At 41.1% G+C, this 12027-nt stretch overlaps 2 protein-coding genes across 6 annotated transcripts; one reads left to right on the top strand and one right to left on the bottom strand.

The window, feature by feature from the left end:
* Positions 1–744: 744 nt before the first annotated feature.
* LOC102194845 (SH3 domain-containing kinase-binding protein 1) lies at positions 745–4493 on the top strand. 5 transcript variants are annotated; one of them, XM_013911449.1, is made up of 7 exons: positions 745–853; positions 1191–1281; positions 1476–1576; positions 1963–2067; positions 3280–3488; positions 3673–3736; positions 3858–4493. In XM_013911449.1, exons 2-7 carry the CDS (start codon positions 1251–1253, stop codon positions 3894–3896), a joined length of 549 nt encoding a protein of 182 aa, XP_013766903.1. In that variant the 5' UTR covers positions 745–853; positions 1191–1250; the 3' UTR covers positions 3897–4493. The 5 variants fall into 5 exon arrangements, with proteins under 5 accessions (XP_013766903.1, XP_013766905.1, XP_013766906.1 ...); XM_013911451.1 differs by lacking the exon at positions 745–853 and adding an exon at positions 863–897; XM_013911450.1 differs by lacking the exon at positions 745–853 and adding an exon at positions 1094–1115.
* Positions 4494–5060: 567 nt separating this feature from the next.
* Positions 5061–11109, bottom strand: lipia (lipase, member Ia). The gene is made up of 11 exons (XM_005735417.1): positions 10828–11109; positions 10450–10528; positions 8911–9281; positions 8729–8837; positions 7908–8009; positions 7714–7803; positions 7468–7632; positions 7225–7314; positions 5994–6102; positions 5717–5902; positions 5061–5597 (listed from the first exon to the last, which is right to left on the bottom strand). Exons 2-11 carry the CDS (start codon positions 10505–10507, stop codon positions 5513–5515), a joined length of 1365 nt encoding a protein of 454 aa, XP_005735474.1. The 5' UTR covers positions 10508–10528; positions 10828–11109; the 3' UTR covers positions 5061–5512.
* Positions 11110–12027: the final 918 nt, after the last annotated feature.

Raw genomic sequence — 12027 nt, 5'->3', positions numbered from 1 at the left:
AAAATGCTGCAGCCAGACTACTAACTGCAACAAAAAAAAAAAAAAAACGAGATCACATTACTCCAGTGTTAGCAGTCCTGCACCGGCTCCGTCCCTTACAAAGTAAAGTGATAGTACTTGTGTTTCAAGCTTTAAATGGTCTTGGTAGAAATGCATATGTACATATACTCCCTCAAGATTCTAACCTAATCACTCCTGACCCATCCTACAGCTGAAAGGTATACAAAAAGGGGGTCCTGGCTTTCATCTTGTGGCACTGACACTTTGGAATGACCTCCAAAGTGACCCCAGACAGCTCGATGCTTGCCTGAGGTCACTTTTTAAACCTAAGCTGAAGAAATATCTTTTTCTTCAAGCATTTGACAACAGCTGATCTCTGGAGCTGTGACAGGAGGACAGTCTGTTGTTGTGTTATGCGAGTTGTGTGAATGTGTGTAGAGGGAGTTTGGAAACTCTTCTGTTTCCTCTTTCTTTTTTTTTACTCACCGTTTTACTAACTCATTCACAAGAATGTCCTTTTATGAAGACATTATTGCAAACCTTAGGGGGATATGCCTCTCTAGCGTTTTGAAACGACTGTTTTGAAACAGCTTGTGAGAATTAAACTGAAGTCGTCAACCTTCTAGATTTTTTGTTTTTTTTTGCATCGTTGGTGCGTTTAAACAACTGTCAGCCGTCAGTCTGTGACGCCGCTGATATTTGGGAGCAGAATGGGGGGGCTCTGCTCTAAACTTAGACCGGACAGCACCACTCTTCATCGCAGCATACTCTGCAGACCACTGTGGATTACAATGGGTGGTGTCGAGTTACTGCAGATGCTGCTTTATCTCAGCGGCGAAGCTGGAAAAACAAGGTGAGCGTGCGCTCCGGATCGTGGCTTTAACTGCCAATAATCTGGTAATTGGTTTAGTACGTTTACTAATCTGTCACTGTGCTCCCTACTCTGCACTGGCTCCAGCATGTGTTGCCCATTAGTTCACTGCTGTGGCATGAGAGAAACAGCTGCCTCTGCTCTTACACATTTAGTCTCTCTCTCACACTCACTGATAAAGAAATACTTCTGCTGCTGGGCTGATTCATGACAAAGAGCACAGATCTTTTAAAGAAGCAGCACGGTGTGAGACTGCACTGAGCTGACAGGTTTCTGTTGATTTGTGTCCCACTGACTTGCTCCCATTTGTCATTTGTAGATGTAGACTTAAGGGCACTGCAGGGTTTTTCTGTCTTTCACTGTATTCTTCTCTGTCACGATGGGCAGCTATAGTTCAGCCCTCATTCCCGGTAAGCCTTGCAACTATTGTTTGTTACATATATTGAAATGCTACTGTGCTCGGATGCTGCATGTCTGAGGCAGAATGTTAATCTAGACTTTGAAAATGTGCAAAAGAAGGAGCGAGATGTCTAAGAATGACCATTCAGTGACTTCCAAGCTCTGCGAGGTGTGTTTTAACATGTAATCTCCATTTCTCTCAAAGACACTGAGGAGTTTGTGTCAGTTGTGTCTATCACGGAGAAGCTGAATGCGCACGCAGCTCATGCTGTAGATGAGAGGTTACAGTCAGAGCTTCGGACTCTGGGAAGTATACATTTTTAATGAAAGCCATCTACAAGCCAAGCCATTCCATTTCTTAATCGTCCAGTTTGTTTATAGCTTGGTGCTGTGTTTGAAAAGAGTGTGTGGTGTGGTCTGCTTGTGTCACTCTGTCCTTGGGATAAATTTAACTTTTCTGAGCTGCCCCATACACACACAGAGAGACAAGTAGAGACGCAGAAGATATCTACTTTGACTCCTTACTTAAAACAAAGTTAAAAGGTACTTGCCCTGTAGTGAATCAGTCCCCTTTTTTGTAATCGTGTTGAAAATCATCTTCGGGGACTAAGAAACACCAAAAGCTAGAACGACATGTCACCATTTAATGTATTTTACTTATCAGACGTCTCAAACTAGACTTTATTTTACAGGTAACACTCATGATGGAGGAGGAACGAAAGAAAACCCGGAGTGAAGTAAAGAATTCGCTGCCAGAAGGAACTCAACAAACAACTCAGAATGGATCCATCCCGCCTGTAAGTGCACTGCTCAAAAACTGAATGAAATTAACACTTTTTAATCAGAGCATAGCATCAAGATAATTAAACTTCTAGAATATTGACCAGAGGGAGGTTGTTAATCAGTTTCAGCTGTTTTGCTGTTAATAAAATTAACAACAGGTGCACTGAGGGTCAACAATGAGACACCAGGAATGGTTTTACATGGTGGAGGACACTGACATTTTTCCTGAGTGTTTTTTCACTAGTTTTGCATTTGCCTAGGGTCACTGTCACTACCAGTAGCATGAGACGACACCTGGACACTACATAGGTTGCACAGGTAGTCTAACTGCTCCAGGAAAGCACATCAAACAGGCAGTTACTCCTGGAAAGGAGCATAGAAGGTCCTTAACCCATCAGCAGGACTGTATCTGATCATCTGTGCAAAGAGGAACAGGATGAGCACTGCCAGCGCTACAACATGACCTCCAGCAGGCCACTGGTGTGAATGTCTCTGAGCAAACAATTAAACTGATTCATGAGGCTGGCCTGAGGGCCCAACGTCCTCCATGGAGCCAACTGGTATTTGCCTTAGAATACCAGAATTGGCAGGTCCATCGCTGACCCCTTGTGCTTTTCACAGATGAGAGCACGCTCACCCTGAGTGTGAGAAAGACGAGAAAGGGCCTGGAGAAGCTGTGGAGAACGCTATTCTGCCTGTAGTTCAGCATGACTGGTTTGGTGGTGGGTCAAGGAGGTCTGGGGAGGCATATCCATGGAGGGGCACACAGACCTCTTCAGGCTAAAAGGCAGTACCCTGACAGCCGTTAGTTATCAAGTCCTTGGATTGTCAGACCCTATGTTGGTGCAGTGCTCCTGTGGGTTCCTCGTGGTGTTTCACAATGTGTTGAGAAAATGCAGACAGTTCCTCCTCCAGGGAAGATCCCACAGCACACCACACTTTGATGGGTGATGAGTGTCTTTGAATTCGGCCCTTTGTAGGTTGATCATTTTTATTTCTATTTCACAATGTGGCATCATCATTCATCATGCAGTCTTTATCAGTAGAAATATCAGCACAGTTTTTTCCCTCCCATTGAGATCTGATGTGTGTTTTCAAAGTGTTCCTTTCATTTTTATTTATTTTTTCGAGCAGTGTATAAAATAAAATGCTAAAGGTCGTACAATCCACAGCTGTTAAACTGCAGTAAATGACAACTTCTTATATTTCGTTTGTGTTTTCCACAGGCATTAGAAACCAAAACTGTGCCCACAGAGTCTTTCTCCTCTCTCCTGCCAAAGGCTATCTCTGCTGTGCTGCACCCAGCTCCGCCTGCAGGCATCAACTCACAGTCCAGCAGAAATCCAGAAGGGCACGCCTCGCCAAACCTGGAACAACTGCAGACAGAGCTGAGAGACCTGAAGGGCCAGTTTGAACAGATGAAGACTCAGCACAAGTATGACTGTCTTTCCCTAATTGCACATTAGCTATAAGTTGTAGACATCTGCACAGTTTTCTGTTTACCTGCTCATCCTCACTCTGGAGGGCATTTGACACTCCCAGCCCAGCATCAGTACCAACCAACTGTAGTTTCAGTCAGGTTTTTGCTGTGCTAATTTAACAACATTGTGTTATTCCAGCAAAGAAATCAAACTGCTGATGAATGAGCTGGATGAGGAGAAAAGGATTCGCTTAACGTTACAGGTAAAGTGGCCGAGGATAATAACATTTAGTAACATCGTATTTCAATGGGCGTAAACACTTCAAGGTGGGAAGATTTATCATGATTTGATTTTTTTCAAAATCCAATTTTTTTCCGTTTTAGATGGAAATTCAGCGAATGAAGAAGCACATGTCTAAATGAGCAAAGACGACTATTCTTTCATCAGATTTCTGATTTACCGTTTCTTTTTGGACTGCTGAGTGGGCTGACCCAGAGGGCTTAATATTTTTACTGAGTCACTGGTGAAAGTGCAAAGATGGAAGCAGACATAAAGACGGAGGCTGCAGCAAACTGTCCTTTCCCTCTGGAGACGACCGGCGCAGTTACACATCAAACATCTTGTTTTTTTCTCGTCACGTCACCAAAGGCATTCATAAACATTCTTACCGGGGAACTGTAATCTCACATTTTGAGTTTTCCAGGAGATTTCCCTTATCACCGTCCATTAAGACAATGATTGGTGGCAATATGTACTACGGCATAATTGAACTGCATTTTTATCCATTGTGACAGTGACTCAGAGAGAGAGAAGGATGAGAAATGACAAGCAGCAGTTCATTTACAGAGACTCAAGAGTTTGTTTATAATAATGTAATATGGATGAGCACACAGATTTTAGGCTTGTAAAAAGAAAAAAAAATAGCACTTGTTTTCCTTTCTGATTGCACAAAGAATGTAAATTTTTTGGGTGCTGATGTGCATTGTGTGTTTATTCAAAATAAATATAGTTACTACTGATATATGTATGCTGAAAATTTATATTGGCATAAAAAAGTAAACCGGAATAAAAGCAAAGACAAGCAACAAAAAACAAAAACAAAAGGCCTAAAGGGAATAAAATCTATCAGTCGTACATTATGTGTTCGACAGGGGCTGTCAACGTTAACGGGTTAACACAGATTAATCCGTCATCACAATTAACACAATTAAAAAATTTGGTAAATGGCCTGCATTTGTATAGCGCTTTACGCAGTCCCTAAGGACCCCAAAGCGCTTTACACTACATTCAGTCATTCACCCATTCACACACACATTCACACACTGGCAATGGCAAGCTACATTGTAGCCACAGCTGCCCTGGGGCGCACTGACAGAGGCGAGGCTGCCGGACACTGGCGCCACCGGGCCCTCTGACCACCACCAGTAGGCAAACATGGGGTTAGTATCTTGCCCAGCCAGGAGGCAGCCTGGGATCGAATCACCGGCCTCCTGATTAGTGGCTGACCTGCTCTGCCACCTGAGCTACACCCATTTTAACGCAATTTACCCATCTGGAGCGTTAATCGCGTTAATCGTGACGCCACGTTAACGTTGACAGCCCTACTTTTCTATCAAAAAAGGTAAATATGTTAGTATTTTTTCACTCATTTGTGACAGATAATCTGTCTAATTCACATTACTGGTCTAGTCATCCATCTTCCACTTATCCAGTTCAGAGGTGCAGGGGGCCAACCAGTCTATCGCACTAACAACAGGGACGGACAACAGTCCACACTCAAAGTTACACCGACAGCCAACTTAGACTCAATCACCAGTTAACCCAACCCCCAAATAACTGTGGGACAGTGCAAACTGCACATAAAAGTCCCAGCGAGCCAGTTGGCTCAAACATAGACCTTCTTACTGTGAGGCAACATTGTGTTATTTTGTTTTGTTTTAGCAGTGCTGGTCTTTTCATGAACAATTCTGGAAGAACTGTAGAATCAGCCGAATCTCTCTCCATACATGCAGTGAAATGTTATGCAATTTTCTCCCCTTTAGAAGTTGGATTCTTCACAGGGAATTGGCCTGAAGGTGACCTCTTTGTTCTCCTCGAGAAGGACGTCATATCGACACAGAGGCCTGTGAGGGGAAAAACCAGACACGTCGGTAAATCTACAGCTGGGAGATATAAGAAGTGCTTCAACAAAGAAACCAGCTGATGCTGCGTGTCATTTCTTAAAGGTAAAATTTTAGCATACCCCTGTGCTTTATTCCCTTTAGGTTCCAGGTTTTTGAGACGGATTCGGAGAATTCTGAGCTTACGTTTGGGCTGCAATACATTCCCAGTGGAGAATTTAACAGACACCTTTTCCACCCACTGAATGTCTTTGTCAAACGTAGCCAACAGCTCGGTGTCTGTGAACTTCTTGAAATTTAAGGATTTACTAATATGAGGGGGGAAAAATACATTAGTTAGAGAAGGTAGTAACATGGAGATAAAGACAAATCTTGGCTATATATGGAGAGGAGACTTACTGGTCAATGGTTGCCTGTGCTTGTTTACCATTGCCATGAAGTTTAACAGTCAAGTATCCCCACTGCACATCCTTGTTCCATATCACCACATCTATCCTGTAGTTTGTCACTGAGCAAAGACATGACATTTTTTAATTCAAGTCTTTTGTTTTGAACTATAAAACACACTTAACCTGTCTTGCTTCTCTGGCTCATTCCCCATTTCAAGGGTTGTAAACATAACTGTTCATTTAGATTTTTTATAAAAAAATAAATAAACAAATAAATTCCTCATGGCATAGAATCAACAAGGTGCTGGAAACATTCCTCTGAGATTTTGGTCCGCATTAACATCACAGCAAAACACAGTTACAGCAGATTTGTCAACTGCACATTAAGGATATAAAACTTTCGTTCCACCACATCCCAAAGGTGCTTTGTTGGATTGAGATCTGGTGACTGTGGAGGCCCTTTGAGAAGAGTGGACTAAATGTCATGCTCAAGAAACTAGTTTGTGATGATTTGAGCTTTTTGACACAGCGTGTTATCTTGCTGGAAGCAGTGGTCATAAAGGGATGGACATGGTCAGCAACAATAATCAGGTAGACTGTGACACTCAAATGATGCTTAGTTCATAATATGGGCTCCAAAGTGTGCCAAGAAGATATCCCACACACCATTACACCAGCACAATCTGGGATATCTCAAAAATAAGGCAGGAAAGATCAATATTATCATGTTGTTTATGCCAAATCTCACAGCAGACAACGACACTCCTGAGACCTGGTAATGTGTTTCCAATCTTCATTTGTCTAATTTTGGTGGACCTGTGCACACTTTAAACACAGTTTTCTTAGCTGATAGAAGCAAGACTTTCTGATTCTGTTGCTGTGGCCCATTTGGTCTGACATGTTGTGAATTCAGAGATGCTTTTCTGCATACCTTTATTTGTAAAGAGTGGTTATTGTTGCTTTCCTAACAGCTCAAATCAGCCTGGTCATTCTACTCTGAACTCTGGCAAATGTACTAAATGCACCGAGATGCTGTCATGTGATTGACTAATTAAATATTTGCTTTAATAACAAGTTGAACAGGTGTACCTAATAAAGTGGCACATTAAAATGTGTTAAACCATTGAGAAAAGTATAGTTCTACCACTAGGTGGCAGTGCAGGTTGCCATTCGGTTTTTTTGTGTTTTTGAATTTAGGGTTTTTTTTATAGCTTACTGATCATTAGTAAACTGTTACTCACTGCAGTATGGAGATTTTTCGTTTGTTTTGAAGTAGGCCTTTGTTTGGTTCTGTTCCAGCAGGATGTCTTTCCATTTTATGACGTCATAACCTGGGTTAGGTTAAAACACCTGTGTCAGTGCTGAATAATACACTGTAAAATCTAAAGAAATAAAATACAAACTGGCAAAATGTGCATATTTGGATTTTCGTAACTGCCTGTTAGTTGACAGAAAATTTAATCTGTGTGTTTTTCATCACCAACCTAAAATAGGACATCCAGCATTACCAAACTGACTGCAGGTTAAGCATTTGCCATCCAGAAAGTCTTTATAGGACGAGCAGGGGTAGGTCCTGCTGGTACATGTGGCATTTATAGAGTCAATGAAGAGGAACACCGATCTCCGGTGGTCACATTTAAGATACTGTCCTTTTCAGGGATGAGAAAGTAAATTGTTAACATAAAGTTCAGTTCTTTATACCAAAAGTTTCTTAAAGTTACTGATCTTACCTGAGAAAATAGTCTTTGGGCAGCCGGGTTGGTCTGCTCCTCCATTGGCGTAGAAATCAATGTGACCTAAAGGTTCCCTGAAACCCAGCACTGTAATATAACAATAACAAATTGACACATATACACAACGTGTATGCCTGTTTTGTGTAAAGAAAAGAAATTCTTCATAATAATAAATAAGGTGATTGACTGACAATCCATGTCCGTGTGCAAGGCATCCACAAACTGTGCATCTGAAGAGTCCAGTCGGTCCTCTGGGTTTTTGCCTTTGAACCCTGGCCCAGCAGGATCCAGTGCTGCAAACATCACAGTAGAAAACATCAGTCGAAAACAGAATGTTGACCTCCCTTAAATATTCCGACAACACCTAGGACGAGCGCTTATCCCAGCTGACCTTCATAGCTGTCTCCTTTTCTCATTTTTTTCTACGTATCTTTTTTTTCATGTGACAGTTTTTCCCTGCTGTTTTAAACCAGATATTCTCAGTGAGCCTCCAGAGAATTAGCGTGATCTTTGAACGTCATCTCTCCTCAGGGAATTTTTACCAAAACTGTGCCGCTTTTTTCATGGCGACTCCAACCCAGGCAAAACCCGAAGCACGGTATGTTCCTTTGAGTCCACAACTCAACCATGACAAATAACACATTGTTCATACACTCTGCAGCTTTTCTTAAACCCTTCAGCACCAGTGGCTTTATCTCCTTTTGCTATTAGTGACTTCTAAAGTTGGAAATCTAGGAATTAAAAGCTCAGTCAAGAGCCACTACAAAATGTCACCCTTAAGCACGTCAGCTTCCAAACGTCATGCAAACTTCTCAATGGGACAAGTTCTTAAGAAGTTTTCTTCTCCTTTAGATTGAGTCAAATAAGATTGTTCTTAAGACCTGAAGCATAAATTAGGCTCGCTTTACTATTGGCCTGTTTTAGAGGGATTTAAAACAAGTAAAAATACCACTTCAGGTTTTAATTCTATATCAGGAAGTGGAAGTGACGTCAATGTAAGTGCCACTCTTACCTGTTATTCTTCCAATTTCTCCCTTCAAGTTAGCGCCCGTAAAGCCTGATATGTGAGCTCCTAGACTGACACCAATCATGTGGATGGAGCTCAGATCGGCTCCGTGCTCCTGAAAAAATATCAGTTTTAGAATCGCTAGACACTACACACTCTGACATTTGAAATCAGACAACTTGCCATACCTGCAACATGTTAATCAAAGCTGTGATGTTGGATGCTACTTTGCGTGTGTTCTTCACTGCTTCCCAATATTTCAGAGTCGCAGCACCGTAGTTCCAGTCTACCACTATAACGTTTATGTCTTTCCTGACCAGCAGACGCTCAGTGAGCTTGTCGAGCCATTTCGGTGGAGATCCAGTGGGCCGATACCCATGAATGATGAAGGTGGTCGGTTTTAACGCATTAAATTGGGGGTAGGCAGACAGGTCGGTGTGAGACATAAGGGTACCACATGTCCCACTTAATCTAGTGTATAGCAACAACCGAACTTTGAGGCTGGTACCAATGATTGAGTGACCAAGATTCAGATCGGTAAATTCATCGCATTTCTCAGCTGGTGAGAGATAAAAAACAAAACAAGACAGATGCATTCAGGTAAATAAGATATTATGTAATTGATCTCTGCAGACATTGCATGGGAAAGATTGCACAACATCTAAATACTATACGTCTAAACTTTGCGCCATCTTGAGAGGCATGTGTCATATATATATATATATATACACATACATACATACACTGAGTCAATGAATTGGACATCTCCAATTCATTGACTCAGTGTTGGAGCCTTTTGGAGGAGTTACTTGTTAAATACTGCTGCTTGCTTCATTGTGAATTCTACAAATGATTTAAAACAGGGCAGAACCCCAAAATCAAGGCCTCAAACCTGACATCACAGTGACTACTTCCATTCCTCATATCCAGTGTGTGTCTCATGTAATTTGTGGGACCTTTATGGATCTGACCGGCATAGATATTGTTGCTGTTGTAGATCTTGTCTTTTAATACTGCATTTTTAACGGGTTTTGAATTTGTATCGCTGCTACCTTGGCCACATGTTTCTCGTAAGAGATTTAACATCAGTGTGACTAAAGCATGTAAACCATTTTTTTGTGATCACTTAGTGCCGAAAGCGTGTTTGTATAATATCTCAAACCAACATTGTGCTGATGTCATCTTGTGACATCAGTACTACTGGTTTCAGTGTGTAGTTCATTGTTCCTCATTACAAGTTTTCATGTCGCACTGACTCACTGAAACTTACTGCACCCAAGCTCAGGACACACCTCTGTACATATAACTATCTACTGCTAAGCAAATGCATATTTTAGACACGGACTTTGTAAGAACTTGAAATGATATCTAGATTATTTGATTGTTTAAAGATTTTATCACTGACAGGATGGTTATTTACTAAGATGAAAAGAAAAGTACAGAAACGTGTTTTTCAGTAACAGTTGCACATCAGCAGTGACTCCACTTACAGTAAAATTAGAAGAGGACCCTTAACTAATTCCAAGAAACAGCATTTCCTCAAATGCTGCTTGACTGAAAACTTGTGATACATTTTTGTCATATGTTTTGTGACCACAGCTGTACGTGTGTGCAAACACTGTACAGACACACACACACACACACACACACACACACACACACACACACACACACACACCGCTGATATGTAAAGAAAGCCATTTACATTTTCATGATTTGTTTCCTACCTTTGCATATTTGAACAGTAACCAGCAGAAAGGTTATCAGATACTGCCACAGGAGCATGCTTTACACGGGCACTTTAAACTGAAATAGATTAATCAGTCAGACTATTACATAAAAAGACATTTCAAACATTATCCTGTTCATAATATAACCACACAAACAAAACAGACGGTTCTCTTTCTCGAATACTTTACACTGTATCCTTAACTGGTTACTCATCTACCAAACAGGAGTCAGAAAAGAGCAGAAAAATATGTCTTTGCTCCTTGAACACCCTGAGACTGGTGATTTATAGAGCACGCCTTTTGTATAGTACAGGTTCTGCCTTTCTCCAAAGAATGTAAGAATATGAAATGTTTTTATTGTAATCAGAGTCTTACCTTCAATGCAGGGTAACGTGGTGTGTCAAAGCTCCTGAATGTTAGGTTATCCTGCGTTTGTACCTCCACATATTTGGAGGCCTTCAGTTCAGGAAGTGAGAAGAACAGCACAGCAATGCTCCAGCACAGCAATGCTCCCGCCCAGCATGCTTTCGCATAGATAACCACACCCCCTTACCCCAGGTCATTGTGTTCACAGGTGAGAAATTCCCATGAAATCGCTCCCCCTTCCTGTGTGATCACACCGGTTATGCTTGTTGCTGACTGAGATTGTCTAGCATTTGTTTTTCAAAGTGCTGCGATTTATCAGGGAGGAATAACAATGAAAGTGAAACATGTTCAAGGGATTTTCCATAAGTCACTTCTGGAAAACCAAGGCCAGTTGTTCATTATGAGCTCACCTCCATAAAGCAGTTAAAGATTTCCCAACACTTTATTGCCGATTACAGTACAGTAATTCGTAAAAGCAGACATATGTATGAGCTGATCATCCAATCTGTGGTTTGGTGAAACATTTCTTCAATTTCCACTCTGTGACCGACTATCTGACTCAAAGTTTCCTCTTTAGAAAAATAGTTCTACAATAAATAATTTGGACCTTTTGATAAAGTCTTAAATACCTTACAAACATTACAAAGATATAGATCACTGCATATCTGTGGTATCTCCTGAACATGCCACACACCCAAAGAGACTTTCAGCCTTGTTATCTCAGCCTTGTCACCAGTGATTAGCGCTAGGTGCATTACTTTTAAAATGTGTTTTGTACAAAATCATTGGATTTACTCAAAAACAGCTCAGCTCAAAGTTAAAGTGAAACTAAAGAGAGCAGAGTTAAAGAAAAAAGGCAGATGTCTGATGGGAATATTAGTCATAAAAGTATCCTGCTAGACAAACTGAAACTTTGACCAGATGTTAGCACTAAATGAAAAGTTATGTAATCACACTAGTCAGTGTTTTTCATACACTTAAACTGAAACAGAGTAGACAGAGTCACTGACTGGCTAAAACATTTTTTAGCAGCTAGCCTCCCTGAAAAGTCTTAGTTTTATTTATTTTTGTGTAGAAAATAATGTTTCGTGTGGAGCTTTAATAATAATAATGGATTGGATTTATATAGCGCTTTTCAAGGCACCCAAAGCGCTTTACAATGCCACTATTCATTCACTCTCGCATTCACACACTGGTGGAGGCAAGCTA

The sequence above is a fragment of the Pundamilia nyererei genome, unplaced genomic scaffold (assembly GCF_000239375.1).
Source record: "Pundamilia nyererei isolate P.nyererei 1_Seehausen unplaced genomic scaffold, PunNye1.0 scaffold00064, whole genome shotgun sequence".
NCBI classification, from domain to species: Eukaryota; Metazoa; Chordata; class Actinopteri; order Cichliformes; family Cichlidae; genus Pundamilia; species Pundamilia nyererei.
Note: the sequence above shows the minus strand (reverse complement) of the source record. Positions and strands in the feature narration are given on the sequence as shown.